The sequence below is a fragment of the Martes martes genome (genome assembly GCF_963455335.1).
Source record: "Martes martes genome assembly, chromosome: 7".
Lineage (NCBI taxonomy): Eukaryota > Metazoa > Chordata > Mammalia > Carnivora > Mustelidae > Martes > Martes martes.
This window is the reverse complement of record NC_137894.1, coordinates 66,106,199-66,125,828: the sequence shown is the minus strand read 5'-3', so window position 1 is coordinate 66,125,828 and position 19,630 is coordinate 66,106,199. Positions and strand designations below refer to the sequence as shown.

Below are 19,630 nucleotides of genomic sequence, written 5' to 3'. Positions count from 1 at the left end.
CTTCTGGGAGTTTGTTTTTGGCCGTGGACTTCATCATTTCTCAAGACCAGATAACTACGTAAAGTCAAAGGCCATTTCCAAGGTTTTTCTTTTTTTCTTTTTTAGACTCAAACTTAAAGAGACTTTTCCAAACTATATGTTTAAGTGGAGCACATTTCAAAATGATGTTAGTTTTAATGATTATAAACAGTTTTCAATATTTTTGTATGTTTCTTTCTAGAGTCCTTTCTATACATGTATATTTACATTTTAAATGATTTTAATTCTATTGCTTTCTTCAGGTTAGTATTTTGCTATATTCATTAAATAAATTTATACTAAATATTTATGTTAATTAAGCAAACATCAAGAGTTCAACTGTTTCCACCTCTCTGAACGTGGGTTGCAAAGGTAATTGAACATAATCTCTGAGTGAGCTCTGGTGATCTTATGAAGGGGCAGCCTTCACTGAAGAGTCAGTCACCAAGTCAGGTTGAATCTTAAATTTTGATTTGAGTTCTATGAATTGCTGCAGGTACACAATGACCAACAAACATCCAGTTGCCTGGACGAGCAAATCGTCTTAGTTTTTACCCTGAGCTGTTGTTGAACTTTGGAGCCTAACTCAAATCCCAAATGTTCACTAACACTAGAGGCTTTCACATTTGCAAAAGTACTCCAATGGTTCCATTTCCTTTTTATAGTTTCTAAAGTTGTCCCCAAACCCATGGAATGCTCCTTTCAGAATGTCTAAAGAGTTCTATAATCCTCTTATTTGGGGACCTGATTTTGTAAGTGCTAAGAAGGGGTGCATGTTTCTTCTATGCTTATTAATATTGACAATGTTGCAAATGTCCAGCCAGGCCTTGCTACTTGACCTAGGACGAAGATCTGGAGCAGTCATTAAATTTGGTCCTTCAACAGATCTTTTCTGCGTGCTTACTCTGCCTCATGGAGGGCCAGGCAGCTCAAATCATCAGGACACATTCTCCTTTAAGATAAAGTCTCACTCCTATAGCTCCCCCAATCATAGGGAGCCGTCAAAAAATTACAACCATATTTAACTCCCAGTATGTCACCCCAGCTCAATATGAAGCCATTCCAAGATAAAAAATAAAGTGAATTCTCCCCTGAGACTCTGACAGTCCACAGATGTAGATCGGGCAGGATGCCCAGAAAGTTAGATGGGTACAATTTGGACACATCGGGTTAGTTTCTTTTAACATATCTGCATTCATCCTCTTTGGTTGCTTTCAGCCTACACTGTGTCAACTCAATCCATGGACTTTTTTTTCCAAATAATTGATTTGGTGTGTTCATTACAATGGCCCAGCATGTGACTGATTCACTGAATGTTTCATTTTTCACTGGATGTTTGGCATGTACTCCTGGATACTGTAATTATTTTACCTTTTTTGTTTCTCCTCATTATACATGACGTGTTGGAGAGAGGCCATCCTTTCTGATTGAACACTGATATTCCCTTTCAGCCCTTTCATGGAGGGTGTTGGTTTGTGCACGGGGCATGAGTGTGAGAATATGTGAATTAGCCCTGATTTGTGAATTGGCTGTCATCTGCATTTCCATAGTTGTCAGCCCCATTGACCTCAGTTTCTGTACCTAGAAAACGTGAATGACAGATCTTACCCATTTTCAACAAAAAGCATGTTGTAATCCTCATAGCACTGCATAGTGCTCAAAAGCACCAGGAAAACCCAAGAGAAACCTGTTGACCCAAACCAAGTGCTGCTCCTCTCTCAGGTACCGATGGATGGGCTCGTCATAATTTCTAAATAAGGAAAACCCCCAAGAAAACCCATGTCCTCCAACCAGATCTATGCTTGGTGATTCAATTGTGAGCCCAGCTCACCATGAAGCATAAGGGTAGATACACAAAATGCGCAAGGTGTGTCTCATCTTTGAATCACAGTCAAATCCCCTTGGAATTGCTATATTCTGAGCAGCAGTCTGACCTCTAATACTGTGGAAGTAGCTGCTGCTACTGACCCAGCTTTCTGGACCAGTGGTGTCCAAAATAGCATCTCAGTGGCATTGTCTATATTCCAAGTGCTCAGAAGCCATATATTGCCTACTAGTGGCTACTATATTGGATAGCACTTATATGGGACATCTCCACCAGCACGGAAAGTTCCATTGGATTGGGTTGCTTGACACTGGCAAATCTTTCCTCTCACTGCTACACTAACTAGCCTCAAGTCCATATTTACAGTAGCATCATGTGGGTCCATCTCACAAATGAAGAATAGTCCTAAGTAACCGTGCACGTGTAACAAATGTCATGTTTTCATAGTTTCCTTCACCCAGCATAAGAAGCTAAGATAAACCAAAGGGCATGTTACAAAGAGATTTATCAACCAGTAATCAATACCTAATTTTAGAAAGAATTATATCATGGGCCAGGGTCTAGAAATATTCTATTTTCTTTTATGTGTGAATTCCAATTGATTCATGGTGTGAATATCCAGGATTCGACTGCCCCCCCACCCCATCCTCTCACCTCCCTTATTTCTCTGTGAATTAAAGATTGATTTTATTATAGGTCCATTTCCTTCTTGTTTATGGTATCACATCTATTTGATAAAGAATGCAACATTGGCAGAGATTTAAGTATTTTGCATGTTATATATGCAAAAAGGGTAAACATCAACTATAGACCCAAGCTGAATGGCTTAAAGTGTATTGTTTATCATGCCTTATTTTATTGCTAATCTCACATATATCTCACATCTAACAGCAAACAGGCCTCATACACCCATAAAAAGCCTACAAACCAAGCTATTGAAAGAGTAATATTTAAGCATAGCATTCATAAAATACGTAATGGAATTGTAGAGTTGACAGATCCCATAGAACTGTCAACAAAATGGATGCTGAGCCATCTCTTTTCAAAAATGAGAAAACTGAAATCCAGAGAAGTGTTGTGCCACAAAGTTCTTTGCTGAGTGATGGAGTCAGGATTAGAACCCAGTCCCCACATGTGGAGCCTGGGCTATTTTACCTCCTTTGTTGCCCTGCTCTGACAAAGCGGATGGAGAGGACCAGCCGGGAGGGGGAGGCAGAAAGATGGCCGCTTTCAGATGGCAGGAAGGCAAGTCCTCCTGGTACCTGCCAGCACCCAGGCCACCCAAGGTCCACTATCTTGGATGGGAGACACTCTTTCCTCTTAGCCTACGAAGGCATCTCATGTGTTCCACATGGCTTCAAAATTGCCATTTCCCAGAGAAACCTAAATGCCGATCAGTGGGATTTCTGGAAGGAGAGTACAGGTGGTCTGTCCTGGTTAATTTATTTTTTGAGTGTGACTTTATGATGTCTTATGAAAAGCTCTAAGTTCTCTAATCTCCTTCTCTCAAATAGCATCTAAGCATTTATCTTGATGGTTCATAGATGTGGTTTTAGGGGTCTGTAAATTCCCTGAAAAGGAAAATGAAATTCAGCTCCCAGGCTGTATTGTCATTAAATTATCAAAGATATCCATGACTGAAAAAATCAAAAAAAAAAAAAAAACCTGTCATAGAGGGAGAAGAGATAAAGATGCACTTTGTTTGTTTTTTGAGGGGGGGGAGCATAAACAGGGGGAGGGGCAGAGAAAGAGGAGAAACAGACTCCCCGCTGAGCAGGGAGCCCAGGGGGCTCGATCCCAGGACCTTGGGATCACAACCTGAGCCAAAGGCAGATGCTTAACCAACTGAGCCACCGAGGCACCCCAAAAAAGATGCACTTTTTAGAAGAAAAAAAAAATCACTAAACCCAGGAAAACTGTCACGATGACCATAAGACATAGTAAATGATGTAATAGAAATAGGCAAAGAGAAATCAATGATTAAGAAGCCCAGGAAGAAACAGGGTTGAAGATAGAGTTCCCTTTACTGTCTGTTCCTTCCTTCTTTTGTCCGAACCCTAAGAATTATAAACCAACTTCTGCAGTGGGAAGAAACTTTCCACCCTCTTTTCCAGCACAGCAGAGGGCTACAGGCTGAGCCAGACTTCCACAATGCTGGGGCAGGGTTTCGAGTGCCAAGTCAGGCTCCACCTGCGGCAGGCACCGCCTTGCTGACTACCAGCTATAGGGCTAGTAGCTGTAAAGAGGGGCAAATCACCCCCCGCCTATCTTTTCCTCTCATGAGTGGATCCCTGCAAACCCGCCCTCGCATTTCTAGATGACAGTAGGGCATGATAGGAATGCAAAAGGACCCTGGAATACCACTGAACTAATATTGAAATACAGCAGCCTAATTAGATGACACCACGAAGAACAAGGCCTCAGATAGGAACATGGCAGCTCCTGCTTCAGCAGAGATGCTGCTGGGGTTCTGGGAGAAAACAGGGCCAGGGAGGAGGTACAGAGGGGCTCAGGGCAGGAGCAGCAGCTGGAACCAAGAGCACAGAGATTGCTACAGACACTCCCATGATCTCAGAAGTGCCGTGACACCGTCAACACCCACAAGAGGCAACGACTGCAGCCACCAGCTCACCCCATGCTGAAGGCAGGACCAAACGGGATCATAATTTTTCTTCCATGTCCATAGTTGGGGAAGGTATCTCTTCACGTATTCTATTCAGTTAAAACAATGGAATGGAGAAAGGCTGTCCACCAAATAGTAAGAAATGTTCACAGGAACCTGGTCTGCCAGTTTTAATTTTGGACTAAAAGGACATCAAAATTTTCATGTGGGAATACAAATCACGCATTTTAAAAATGCCTGCCGAACTCAGCTGTGGACAAGACAAGGTGAGTCGCCGGTACATCTGCCTGAAGCGTTTACCTGCTGGGGCAGGGACAGCTCATCCGGCTTTCTGACTCGTTTCTCAGCTTCTCCGGGGCTCTGCCCATTGGTATCGGCTTTGCAAGAAGAGAACGGTGGCAGAACCATGACCAAGTAGCAGATATTCCCGATAAGAATATTCTGGCACATTTTAAAAGAAACTCTCAGTGGTGTTGATTGACCATAAAATACTTTTTAAAACATGGCAAGTCATAAACCTTTTCAATATCAAGAGGCAGGATATAATGATTTGTATATTTTATTTTGACTTTACATGCGGTGTTAAAAACCCAAAGTACATATTATTTACACATCCACAATACAAGTTTACAAGATATCTATACATGTTAAAGTACTCTATAAAACAGTATAGAGCCACTTCACTTTAGGGTTACTTTTTATGCCGTACCATTAAAAAAGATACAATCTGTGTTTACCTTTGCACAAATGGATAAAGCATTTAAAAATTAAATTAACAGGATAGAGACTAGATTTTATGTTAGAAATTTCAACATAAATACTGATAGAACTCACATTACAAACTACAAGGCAGCACAATGTTACAAAATGTTATCCGGGTTCACATAGAGTTACTGTTCCGTTTTCCGCACGCTGGGATTAATATTGGTAAGGTGAATTCAAACACGTTTGTTGGCGGTGGACTGAGTAGTGTTTATCGTTGGTTGGTTTAATTTATTATTAATCTGTAATATTTTAGTTGCAAAGCTGACATGTCTCAAGAACAGAAGTTCTTTCTAGTTTTTGAGTTTCCAGAGATCTCGGGGAATCACGTTCTTTACAAAACGATATTCTCAAAGGAAAAGAATAACTGTATCGGTATTCTACAATCTGTATAAAAACGCTCTGGTCTTCTGCAACCCATCCTCCCCCAAGTGATACAGATCGTCAGTGTTATCACAAGAAATCAGTTGGACTCACTTGTCTGACTAAGTCAGGAGCATTCCTCTGCCTTGACACTTTCTAGATTAGGTTCAATAAACCACGGTGTGGTGTGCAGCATATTAACTGAGACAGTCATCGGGGTTACACATCATCAACTGTAAGTGGCTTCTGCAAAACTACGAATAAATGACTCTACGGTTCCCGCAGGTGTCACATTACCCGAGAAACCTCATTTGCCTTCACATTATCACCGTTCCATCCTTAGGAAAGCGGGAGTGGAATGTTTATCATGGCAAAGGATGTAATGCTGCTATTTGGGTGGACTGCTGGACAACTAATTGTTCTAGGTTGTTTTTACGATTTTTTAAAAGTCTTTTCAGGTGCTGGTTGAAAAACATTTACAACTGGCACTGGGTAAACGATGTGCTATACTGGAAACACTTGACATATTTTAGTACTTCTATCATTCTCGTGAATAAGGCACAAAATGCACAGATTCAGGTAAACTCACATGTAATATTTACAGTCTATTGTCATTACCTGCATGACTTAGAAGAAAATTCTCGTATGACACAACAGAGACAACATGATTGCACCACTTTCGGTTTTCAGAGACTCTCTCTGTTAGGCCAATTAGAATTCCTTTCACATTTCCTTCTTTTGTCTTCTGCTTTGTTTTGTTCTTTTATCTTGGGGGTAGGAGGAGTTAAAGGAAGAGAAATTGTACTACATGGGAGAAACCAAACAACATCAAAATAAAACCTTATTAGTGTGTTCAAGGTTAAATACAGTGAGTCAGGCTTGGATTCACAGTGGACAGGTAAATTGTTCTACTGAATACTGGTGGATAAATCAAGGATACCTCTTAACATCTCTATCTCCTTAAGCTGGCAAGACTGTAATAGAAGTTTTAATGAATAGCAGCACAAAATTACTTAGAACTCTTACATTCTGGCATTGGGGACCATGTGAGTCGAGTTAATCATTTTGATGGTCAGATCAACCTTGATTTTATTTCTTTTCTCAAAGCTGAACCCAATGGACTGCTGTGGGAAGAAGTTACTGTCTCTTGTTCAGTCATGCTCAATGTAAACAAGTCCACAGCACAAAAAGATGCAATGGGCACCAAAACAAATCCTAGTGGGTACAGAACACACACACGCTCACCACACACACGTGTGCGCGCGGGCACGCACGCATATGCACGCACACACACACAAACACACACACGTACTACAGTTCATTGGTGGCATGAAAAAAAATGCCACACTTGAAAAAAATGCTACAGTTTGGGTCAAAGACTGAATTTTTAGCAAATCGTTTGGTAATCTACAAGTTCATTTCTTTGAGACATTACCATTGTTTTTTGACATTTGTGCAAGAGGCAAGGTGAATGCATACAATTAAAATGTTCACATTTAATGGGAAGACCACACATAATGGTAGTCTAAGTTGAACCCATTTTCAAGTATTTGCTCACAGATTCTTCTGTGTACTGTATCAGCTCTCTATACTGGTAAGGCAGCCCCCGGGAGCTGCACATCTCTTTAGCTTCAAACAAAAGAAATGGAATGACCAGCACCTTCCTTTGTTTTCGGGCAAGTACACAGAAGCTTTGCTGTAGTAGCTACATGTGGCAAGTTCTGATGTTGCCAAAGTTAGGAAGAGTTTCTTTGGCCACTCGGTTCTCTTAAAATACAAGGGAGTCTCTTATCTTAAGGTACCCTTACAACATCATCCTCTCGACAACACGGACAGGATAAAGCCACACGGAGAATAGCACACTTGAGGCCTAGTAAGTGTATTTGTTCAGCGGTCTGACAGATGTGGTTTGAGGAACAAATGAAGGCTTTGGTGGCACATCAGGTTTTAAGGACGGTGTCCTCTTTAGTCCCGTCCTAGGAAGGGTGCCATTACTGGTATAGCTGCTCTGTCTGGAGAGGGAAGGCTGCAGATGAACACTCACTGGTGTTCCCTGAATATAGTCCACCTTTGCCCCAGTGGGGGTGGGCATGTACCCCCCACGGTTCATACTAGGCTGTCTAGATAACAAAACACCATTTGGTGAGTTTAAGTTTTTAGGCATTGCAGATATAGAGTGCCTCTGGGAGGAATTTTTGTGATAACCCCTTTGTCTTTCCAGAGATGTCATCGGGACTCCAGGAGTGGTGGGGACATCCACTCGCTTGGTTGGGCTATTTCTGGGGAGAGTTGAAGGAGGAGAGTATAGTGATGCCTCCCGGTTAGGGACCTTGGGTGGGACCTCAGACATAGGTCCCACAGGATCCAGCATTAGGGTCTGGTGGGCCATCTGGATATCTCCCATGATGGCTTTGGGGTTGCTGTTTGGGTCATTTAGATGCTTCAGGAGATCGTTGAGGGTATTTCTGGAATCCACAGAACGCCGGTGATCTCTTTTACTGGATGACTTTGTGAGTGGGTGGTCAATGTTTTGAAGCTTCTTTTCAGCTTTGTGAGCATTGGAGTTTGAGAAAGACGTGTTGTAGTCATGAGTAGCATTAGGAAGAACAATGGCACTGGGGATATGCCCGTGACTTAATGGGGAATGGGGTGGTGGACTAGAAGGGAAAAACTGTGGGGTTTCCTTCCTTGAAGCCCCATGGCCATGGGCCTTGTCTGAGTGGCTCTTCATGGCCTGCAGGGTTTTCTGGTGAAGCACAGGTGTAGACTCAGGCGTGGGGAGAGCAGCCAGTTCGGGAGGTTGGCCCCGATGGTCCATCACCATGGATTTAGTATCTCCGTTGGGTGGCAGCTCTTTCCGACTGGTCAGCAGGTTACTGTACAATTTGGGAGAATCAATATTCTGTTGATATTCCTTGACTGGACTGTCAAAGAGACCATTCAGTTTGGCAAAACTTCCGCTGGAGTCTGTGCACGACTGGGCAGATTCTGCATCTTTATGGATCTTTCTGTTTTTCCGAACAAACAGGTCACGATAGCAGTATACTGCCACACCTGCAATGAATGCACCCAAAACAAAAGCGGCAAAGACACAGGTGATGAGGACATTCATGTGGACCATCTGGTTCGACTCTCCCGACTGGACCTCCCATCGCACACCTGCAACAGACACGCAGGAAAAGAGTCTGAGTGAGGTGCTTCTTTCGAACGATATTAGCCAGCAAATGGCTTCCATTGAGCCAATACTACCTTCACGTGGTCCGTATGCTTAGCCTGGAGGGTCAGGGAGACTCTAAAATTCCACCTGTATATTTTTCTTGAGTCATAATCAGATCCCCAGAGACATACTTGATTGCTGCAGATGCCAGGATAACTCTGATCTCCCACAGATCCGTAAGTGTCTTTCCCCCCCCGAAATCCCTTTTAAGTAGTTGTTATCTAACATTCAAAGTTTTAAGAGTTTAGGGTCCTAAAAATTAGAGTTAGAAAGTACATATTTTCTAAATGGTCAATTTAGAAACGTTTTGTCTCATGATTTTCTCCTAATTCATAAGTCAGTATTACAGGGTAACTGCTAGAATTAGGAAAATGTATGGATTGGCATAACTGTACATTATGCTAAAATAATTATGCTATCTTAACTAGAATAAAGACACACAATGGGTTCACAAACAAAAAGCGCCCGCGTGGTCATTGCTAACTACAAATACGAACTCTTGTGTTTGCTTTGATTTTTTTTTTTCATTCCACCTTGGAGTGAATTACTCTTGAATTGCTTTCTATGAAAGAAATCCAGACAGTCTAAATAAGTATAATATGTAGTAGTTAAGTATATTATCCCATCATCTTGAGATATTTAAGAAATATTTAAGTTAGACTACAAGAAGAGTGGATTAGTTTGTAATTACTGGGATTTTTAACGCGACCACAGACATCTAACAGTCAATCTAAGAGATGTTAGTTTAAGAGGTATCCAAGTCTGTTACATGCTATAAGCATAGCTATCCCAGGATAAGGTTAAGTCAGAGTAATTTTGAGGATTCTGTTGCTTTAGGTTAGTACTAAGGCCTTTGAACATTAGTTGCTTTTAATCAATGTTCAGGATTATGGAATTCAGTGGCATTGGGAGAGACAAAGAAAGAAAAGTAGAAAGAAATGATATTACTAAAGGAAACAAAACAGAAAGAATGATCATAAAACTGTTTACAATGAAAACATATAAAACCCAAATCAACAGACGTAAATCATAAATGACAAAGTACTGGCATAAAAACTGATTGGAAACCTGATACCATAGTTTACTAAGCACCAAAGAAGAGATTGTTTTTTTCCCAGAGTAATATGTCTAATAAGCCAACTCAACAGGCAGCTGTTTTCTAACTGCTTCTATTAAGGGCTGAAAGTGATAGTTATGGACAAGTGCTCTGTCATGTTTCATTGCTTGTGACATTCAAGCAACTCACTAGCACCTTGTGTATCCTTTTCATATTGCATTTGGAATCGAAGCAAAACACAAGGCTGGGGAAGGCTATTAGACAAAACATCAGATACCAGGATATTTGCTAAAATGAGTTTGGTGTTTTGATGTTGTTGGGGTGGTCCTGGAAATTCTCTGACATTGAGCAGACTCTCAGCATTTTTGGGTAGAAACCAACATAGACTAGACTGAGCGGCTATCTCATCACCCCTTTCGTTCACGGCTTTCCATCTCTTTGGTCTAGGAAGGCACGCACTCCATACAAGCACAGAAACCGGAGTGAGGGTAGTCAGGGTAGGAGGTGTGAACAACAGCGGAGCTGTGTCACTCCACCCGCCGGGAAACCCTGTGTCCACCAGCTCCTCAGAGAGATCAGGAATCAGGTTTCCACTCAGCGAGAGATGAGTTCCCTGGTGAGGCCTTACCCTTTGGGATACCTGATAAAGGATCAGTAAAATCAGAAGTGTTTGGGTCATCTTGAACTACAAATTTCCGGGAGCTCGTCAGTTTAGGTCTCCAGGTATCAATCACTTTAGGTGTAATTTCTGGGATACTTGCCATTGTGGTAACAGATGATGAAGATACCTCCATGTCTGTGGTGGCAAACAGATTTTTATTAATGTGGGTAATGCTGACAGATTTCCCTGACCACTGGTCTGTTGCATTTTTAAGTGAAGTTTCGTTCAATTTTACAAGAAAGTCTGTTCTAGGATTTCATAAAAAACACATTCGAAGAGACTATATCCAACCTCTTTCTTGCAAGGGGAAAAGAAAAACTAAAAATTAACCATAAAGACAAATTAAGCAGATTTCAAAACTAGACACACTGAAAACGCTCCTACCAAAGCCCCTACGGTAATTAATGACCCTCGTGGAAAAGGTTATCCACATCCCAAAGATGAACTGCTACTCTCTCATTTTCATGTAAGTTGGCATCAGTTCATTTCTTTCTGTGCATATGTCTAAAAGCATTTTCCTGAACATTTGGAGACTGCGTATCCTTCACTGGGGAACCTACGGGGTAACTTCAGCAGGAAAACACCTGGTGAAGTCCACGTGATCTGGATCTGGATTTTCCACCCGCTAGAGCAGACTGTTGGGCTCTATCTCGGACCTCCCGTCCATCTGTGCCCCGAGGCCTTGCACCATCCACGGTGAAGCACCAAAGCAGGGAGGGACCTCGCGTGTGCCTTTCAACACGCTCGGGGAATTTCTTCCAAAGAATTAGCAGCAACTCATGCAAAAGAAATGGCATTTATAAGCTGAATAAGGATAGTCTGCTACATAAGATCTGCTATCCTCTTCTCCCTTCTGAGGAATGAGACTGCTGTGAGCTTTAGAAGGAGCAGGAGGACCGGAAGTAACTTAACCTCTTAGCATGTGTGTTGCTGATTTCCACAGAGTAGATGTCCCCTCGGAATGTAAGCATACGGTTTTAGGTTAAAATTCCGGAGACCCCCATTCAGACCGGTGCAATTGTCGCAGATGAAGACTCCAAAACAGATACAGATGGGCACAGAGAGCCCACCGAACCACCTTCATACATCAGATACCAGCTTCATTCAACGGGAGCCTTTTGCACACCACTGAGACCACAACATTCAAAGATCCACGGGCTCACCGCAAACCAAAGAAAAAGATGTTGAAAATGTATAAATACACATTTTGGGGAAATGTGTATTTGTTTACTAGGTCTTAGGAAAGGTGAGGAGAGAAGGGGGAAATAATGAAAGTCTGCCATCCATTCAGTAGAGATGGCCAGAGGGAGCATCCACAATGCACGGAGGGGGAGAGAGAAGAGAAGCTTGGGTGGGCGGGCGTGCAGCTGGAATGCGGTCTATGTGAATCCATTTGATTTTTCTTACGGGATGTGCCTCAGTCAATGATGAACTGTTAACATGCTACACAGGGGTGGAGTGCTGAGTAAGAAAAAGTCTTTCAGTACCATCGGTGGGATTATGAGTCAAAGCAGAAACATGAAAGGCTGCCAAACTGCGCAAAAGGAGGGGAAAGGGGGCTGAAAATGCTGAACTGAAGGAAAGAAAAGGTTGTTAATTATCAAAAAAATTAAAAAAAACTAACCAGATGTTGGACCGCCAAATATTTTGTAATCTGGTGTAGTTGAAGTAGGCAAAATTTCTAAAAGAATTAAAGGAACAAGTAATCAGTAAAAAGTAACCAAAAGAAAGCAAAAATTTATGAATTCCAATTAACTAAAAAAGTCAAAAGAAAAGACTATAAATTAAAAGATTAACCTACTGGTTAGACTACCTTTCTCTAGATTTTCTACAAAATTGTAAATGGTGAAGGAAAAAAAAATAGAAAAGTAAGACTCTTCTCTAACACATCCCCATGACCAAACAGCTCAGCTTTTGCGAAGTTTAAGTTAAATGCTAGGTGGTATGTGTCCTGAGTCATTAAAAGGCTGATTGTAAAATAATGTTCACGTGCAAATGTGGTCAAAAAGAATTGCCAGAAGAGGAAGGAAGATCTGGGCTTACCATGGCAGTCCCCTAGGTGGGCCGTGTTGCCGTATTCTGTGTCTTGTTCATATCCTCCAGCGCTGTGGTTATGGAAAGCAAAGAAGTCTTCGGTTAACAGCCTTCATAGGGACACAAATGACAACCAGAGCAGAACCAAGAACACAGACCGATTAGTAAAATGGGCAGAGAGGGAAAAAATGGACATTTCAACACAGCTTGCTAAAATGAGTATTTCTTTTATTCAACATCTGGCCACTAGAATGTTTAAGAGAGGAGAGAGAATTGTTGATTCTCTCCACCCACTATCCGGTCTATAATCTCCCTTCCTTATTACAGCCCCAGATTTTTTTTCTTTCTTTTTCTTTTCTTTGCTTTTAACTTTTCTCTTCTCTTTTCTTTTTTACTTCTCCCACATCAAAAAAAGAAAGGAGAGGAAGAAAAAAACAAAAGTAGTACTACTGGCATCTTTCTAAAATGTCTAGCTTTAGAGACCCAGAGAAGACAGAGGCAGGTCTCAGAAGATCCTGGCTGATGTGACAGGACATACTTACAGCATCCCTGGGGTCACTCTGCCACAGGCTCCTTGGCTTAACCAGCCACAGTACGGGTCCCGAGATGCAACACAAGATCTGTATAAAACCCAACAGAACAGAGCTTGGATTATCTCATCATCAACGTTCACGGCGCTCCAAGACCCACGGTAAGGAAAGAAACATCAGCTTACTTTTTACAGGATCCATAACGCTCACAGCGACTGAGGGGGAGGCGAATCACGCAGCTGGAGAATGCCACGTACACAGCGTGATGGTCTTTATCCAACTGTAATGAGATGACCTTTCTGTCTTCCTCATTCTCAGTGTTACACCTGTATTTGGGGATACATTTTGAGGCCACATGTTTAGAAGTCGAAAGGTACACGAAATATACAAGGCAAGTGGGGTTTGGTTTTGCAATTACTAAGAGCTGGGAGATCCTGAGGGAGATTCTCAGTAGCAAACCAGCGAAGTATATAGTTTGGGAAGTAATAATTCTATGTTTGATCTTCTGCTGCTCTGCACAATTGTTTCAACCACAGGTTGGACAAAGAGTTTTTTTTTTAACGATTGCTTTCTTGTTCTGGTGACAAAGGGAACTGTGTTTGTGAAGACCACTTTAGACCACAGAGAAGAAAAAGGACAGTGTTTCAGTGCACTTAAATCTTGCTGTGCTAGATGTTTCTGATCTCTCTTTAGTCTCCTTTGCTCCATTCTTGTTTGTTTTAATGGTCCAGTTATCTTTTATGTCAGTGGTTGGAAGAATTGTATTGCGAGCTTGTGCTTATGCATACTTGGAACCAATTGTCTGCTGCAGGCAGCGGCAGAAAATAAGCCTGCAGGGTATCAGGGGTGGGTGCTAACACATTCTCATTGCCCAAAGGTGAGAAACGAGGGCCAAATGATTTTTAAACTCATCCACTGCCCACCATCCTAGCCCTAGTGGACTCAGGAAAAAAACCAAACTCAGGATTTATTTCACTAAGGAAAAAAAAAAAAAACAACCCAAAACGTGAATATGCCAAACCACCGCTAATTCCTGGGGCTCAAAGGAAACTTCTTGATGAAATACACACCGGAAAGTTTTGAGCCGAGCTGAAAAGCCTTCTCGTAAAATATACCTACTTTGCGTGGTTGTATGCTTCAATCTCTTCCAGTAACACGCTGTCATTCAAAGAGAAAGGACTGGTCTTTGCCAAAACTTTAAGCACCACGCCAGCTTCAGAGCCAACGAAGATGACTGTGTAGTTCTGGTGGGGCCCAGCAGTGTGGTCCACAGCGATGGCCGTCAGCCTGTACCTGCGGGGGGAGGAAGGCCAAGTCAGAGGGGGAGGCCGACGGGGAGAGGAGGTGTGAGAGGGGAGCAGGCTGCTGGTCCCAGCAGTCTCACCTGATCCGGGTCTTGGTGAACCAGGGCTCGTCAGCAATGGGTGGGACGGCAGAGTCCATCAGCGGGTGGGATTTGATGAATGCCAGGGTCTCGTCAGGGAAATCGATGGAGGTTTTATAAGCTTCGGCAAGGCCATGCTTTGCACAACAGCCAGGCCTGAAAGGAAAACAGTGTGTTTTTCCCCCTCACAAACTGTATCTAAGGGTAAGTGTCCATTCTGAAAGAAGAGGCCAAGAAAGAAAGGAGAATGAGCAAAACCAGAGGCGCAGGGCTCTCTCCCTGCACTCAGCAGGCTCTCCACATTCACCCCCGTGGGGTTCTGTAGACTGGCTCTGTCTGCAGTGCCCCTGCCCCCCACCGGGGACCCCTTCCTGGCACGGGAGGTTGGCGCCCCTGCTCTCTGAGGATGGATGCTTCCAGGGACCAGAGGGTTTTGTTAAAAACAAAAATCACTTTCTGCTTTTTTTTTTTTCTCTTTACCTTGGCTTTGGTACTTTGTCTTCGGGGACTGCTGTCCACACAGAATCTGGGGTTTTCTGTTCTTTAAACCGTCCTCTGAATACTTTTTCAATGTCATCCATGCTAAATGCACACACGGCAGACCCAGGAATGCTGCAAAGGGGGACAGCATCAGGGAAAGCATCAGGCAAGGGAGGCCCGCTCCTGGGTCCCAGAAGCAAGCACAGAACTGCTCGAGAAGTGCCAGGGCTCTGTTCTCACCTGTTGAGCTGTGTGGTGAACACCCCGACCACAGTGGGGATGCCATTGATTTGTATGATGTCTGTAATGGACTGCAGAACATCAAAGTAGAAAAAGGAATCTCCAGGGACAGAGCAGTTGAGCCGAGCCTTCAGAAACGAGGTCCAGTGTTTCTCCAGGACCCGCTGGGAGCCACCCATGTCATTTTTACAGATGCGGGCCACACGGGAATACACGGCCTGCCCAGGGGAGGAAAGCAAAGCCACAGGGTTATGCGCAGGGAGGGGAATGGAAACGAAAAGCTATTATTTAAGGGAGGGACCAAAAAAGTGCTAAAGATATGACTAGCTCAAAAGAATCTAGAAATCTTCTCTCTAGGGATTTGTCCGGTAAGAATGTAAACTAGATTTACCTGGGAGAGAAGAGGGTCATTTTCCTGTTCTGCCAGACGAGCTCCCCAAAAAGTGAGCCGTCGGACTGGTTAGGGGAATGCAAACTATCTCCATAGTTTGTCTCCCGCTCTGTGGCTTCTATCGTTAATGCCATCCTTAAACTTGGCAAAACGAGGCTGTGATGCTTTAAAATTATACGGGCTTTTCCTGAAGCACTCAAAATTGAATAGGGGCTCTACTTTCCATCCTGCCTTTTGATGCTGAGAAAGAATGAACGTTCAACAGATTTCTAAAGTGTTAAGGAAGCATCCATAGCTCAAGGGCGCCTGTAGAACACTCTGTAGTGACAGGAAAAAATGAAACCTTCTCCAGGCCCAAGGCTGCTCTTCTCACTCTGGCCATTGTTCAGGTGTTTTCCAGCAATTATTCTCATGATAAGCAATTCACTTCTCTGCACTCGGCCCTGAATGCACCAAGTGCTAGAAAACATGCAAAGAGCATAACTCTACCAAAGCGGGCTCGATTCCATGCAGTACAAGTCCAGAATTCAAGTCAAGTGCATATACTTGCCTTGCCTAAATTATTATGTTCTACAGCAATTTCTCGAAAGAAGAAATAGACATAGTTTCCATATTCTATGGCATGAAGAAAGTGTGGCTCTGAAAGAAAAATCGAAAACAAACCGGTTCCTAAAGGATAATTCAATTAGCACAAGACCCCGGCTGCTAGCATGACTGACGGACGTGGCACATCTACAAGCCAGTGAGAACTCCAATACATCAACACGCTCAAGGAGTCCGAATATGGGTGTGTTGAAGCTTCAAGGAACCCACAGTCTTTCATGTCAGCTAATGGACTGTAAAAAGCCTAGGGGAACTGAACTACAGCAGAGGTCTCTGTTTCAACAGATTTATTCATTAACCTCTCTAACTAGAGAAGAGAACTTCTTACACCGAGAATAAAAAATCTTGGTATCTAGACGCCAAAGAACGAAATGTCTCTGCGGAGATGAACTGATCGATTCTCAGTGTTAATTCTGTAGGATGGTAGATGGGAGTTGACGAGGAACGTTATGTGTATTCAGAGGTAGGCAAACTGGCACCCAGAAATGAGGTCTTTCTTTTTCGAAGTCAACCAGGATAAACTCATAGATGAATCTATTTTCCTGACATGGCTGCTAATTTCCTCTTTCCTTGTCAACGTTCCTGCTTACAACCAAAGCAACTTGTACTTGCTCTAAATAAACAATATAAAGTCATGCACTGAGTTTCCTGATGCCTTGGCTCCTGTTCCCCCTTGGCCATCCCACTACCCTTGGCAATCCCACAACACTGCTTTTCAAGAGTACCTTTTATCCACTTGGAATCATATTTTATTGTACGAAGGGCAGATCCATCACCCATGCTTCGATAAATAACGGCATCACTGGCCAGGAAGTCAGCCACTGTGGCAGAATATAGCTTTCCATCTGAAACCAGAGTTATAATTGGGGTAAAATAATCATAATTATCCTGTAGTGTGTTATCCTATGCAGTGTGTTATACCTTTTGGAGTTCCGGCACCTGTCATCCCTATATACACAAATACACCTAGACCTGGATGCTGATGGTCAACCTGGGACAGGTTGCCCCATGGTATCCCCACCTCATTTTGCAGGTTAAGGATCTGAGTATCAAAAAGTTAGGCAACTTATTCAGGGTCATTGACCTAGTTAACAACAGGGCCAAGTGTCAGAATACTCATCGTATGCTCACTTTAAAATCCTCTTTTTTGGAAATTTTTTCCCTAGCTCCTACACTGTGGAAACACCTCTTTTAAGGTAGCTACCCCAGTTATGAGCTTTTCTCTTCCTTTAAATTCCCTTTTACCTTCAATGTCATTAATCACTTATATTCATTACACTAAAGGATCTTACCAGCAAAAAGGGCAACATTGGTTTGTCTGGCATCGAATGGGCATCTTGCCAGGCCACTAATTTCCTCCCCGTCATACTCTAAGGTATTCAACTATAAAAGAAAAATAAATAGCTGGTGTCACATCTGTTCAATGTACCTGTTTGAAGGCAATACTGCTTTATTTGTACTGAAATTCTATTTGAAGAATTTTGTCTTTATTCTTCCATAGCATTAGAGATAAATGGGTTATAGCAGAGGGGATTCAACTCTAACAGCATGACAGTGAGGGAGGAAAAAAAAAGTTGATAAAAAAAGCACACCATATGAAATATACTCACCCTATAGTATCTACACATGGGATTAAATGCATTGGTACCACAGACAAAAACCATCTCGTCGTTTCTTGGAACAAATACTTTAATAAAGTTGTGGCATTCGTCCTACAGAAAGTAATAATTAAGTTACTGTTAGACATTCCATACGCTGACATTGTCGGATAAAGCCCACCCAAAGGCTGACTCTGGCAGATGATTCGTCTGTTCTACTTACTTTATGTTTGCCTTTCATAGCACAGTTTTCTCGGTCCTGTTGTCTTGACCGCCATGTCAGTTTCTGTATTAATCAAGCAAAACCAAAGTTCGTATTTCAACCAAAAATTTGGGGAGGGGAGGGAGACGTTATCTAAGTTCTGAGGGAATGCGAATGCAAATAAATTTCACTTGCTCACCTTGCTCGGTATTACTTCTGTTTTGGGGATTTCATTTAAGTTTACTGTATAAACTTGATCCCTGTTGGAAACAAGGCAGTAAGTCAAATCATGTGAATGCATAAAAATGTTAAGCTGCTGCTTCTTGTTTTATTTTTTACAGATCTGCCTTTATTGTATTTTGGAGATCATTTGGATTTTCTCTGTCTCCAACAAAGTCAACAAAGAGGACTTTTTCATTAGTGAGATGCTTTTATATATCACTGTGGTTAGGGAGCAAAGAAAGCTCTTCTCTTCAGGCATGGGTCAAACAGCTACTGGTATTAGCATAGGCATACTTCTAATATTTGCTTGAATAATTCCACGTTAAAAAAGAATAAAGAAAGAGATTTTCCCCCCTGCTGCTTTAGAATAAAAAATGGTGTATGATTTCTTGATAGCAGTAATAAAATAGCACCACTGAAGGCTTTAGCCCTGTATTTTGTTCCTGGTACACAACACTGACTCTTCTCAGTGAATATTTTTGGCTACTTGCAATTTTTGATCACAATCACATATTAGTTTTTCATGAACTAGACACATTAATGCAAGCACCACAAGAGAAAAGAATTTTAATCTAATAAACCAACGAGAGGAAAATTACCTGCCAGCAATATAAAGTGTGTCTCGAATTTTCAACATCAGCTGAAAGTCCAGCCTGTGCTGGGATTCATTGCCTGAAGGGCGTCCTCTAAAAACCGGATATTGCCTTGAATCTGCAAGTAAAAATGGGCTAAACCATCAGTCAGGATTATGGAGCTGAAGAATCAATATACAGCATTGATTAGCTGTATATACTAGTTGTAGAAGGGTTTTAACTAAATTCCTCTCTTAGGGTCTTGAATATAAATGAGTAAAAAATGGTGAATGTTAGAAAATGGCCTTTTTCTTTTAACAGAAAATATATAACCTATACATGGGTTGCTTTAGGAAAGCAACCAACAGAGCTGTCCCCTTTGCTCCAAACACTAAGAAATAACTCTAGATCCATTAATATGCAAAAACAGTTTTAAGACATATAAAACTCTCTTTCTAAAAACAAATGCATTTAGAGGATCAAAACCAAAAACAGCTCCCTTCTCAGAAAAGAAGAATGTTCTTTAGATTACTTACAGTGATAATCAACAGTATTGAGGGGTTCGTCATCTTCGGGAAAGCTGACTGCCCTCAGCTGGGAAATCATCAGGAGAAGCATGTAAGCACAAGGCAGGAAGAACCTCATGGTGGGCCAAGATGAAGTTGGAGCTGCCCCTCCTCAGAAATCCCACTCAGCTACCTGGAGAGCAGAAACAATTTGGAAAGGTGTCTCTGATGTGATGCACCTTGCTCATCTGTAATCAGTTCAATTTTCACCACGAGCTCTCTCCAGGGCCCTGCCCCCATCGGGAGCCCCGGCAGTGGGGGGTGAGGCATCTCTGAAAACAC

General features: G+C 42.3%; 1 protein-coding gene across 6 annotated transcripts; it reads right to left on the bottom strand.

The window, feature by feature from the left end:
* Positions 1-7,461: 7,461 nt before the first annotated feature.
* SEMA6D (semaphorin 6D) lies at positions 7,462-19,427 on the bottom strand (the record flags this gene model as incomplete). Of its 6 annotated transcripts, none has more annotated exons than XM_080808696.1 (18): positions 7,462-8,750; positions 10,494-10,661; positions 12,151-12,207; positions 12,570-12,670; positions 13,103-13,180; positions 13,276-13,416; positions 14,210-14,383; positions 14,475-14,630; positions 14,955-15,086; positions 15,195-15,412; positions 16,136-16,224; positions 16,914-17,033; positions 17,481-17,571; positions 17,799-17,900; positions 18,010-18,072; positions 18,188-18,248; positions 18,810-18,921; positions 19,319-19,427. In XM_080808696.1, 18 exons carry the CDS (start codon positions 19,425-19,427, stop codon positions 7,462-7,464), a joined length of 3,261 nt encoding a protein of 1,086 aa, XP_080664822.1. The 6 variants fall into 6 exon arrangements, with proteins under 6 accessions (XP_080664822.1, XP_080664823.1, XP_080664825.1 ...); XM_080808697.1 differs by having other exon boundaries at positions 12,570-12,631; XM_080808699.1 differs by lacking the exon at positions 10,494-10,661 and having other exon boundaries at positions 12,570-12,631.
* Positions 19,428-19,630: the final 203 nt, after the last annotated feature.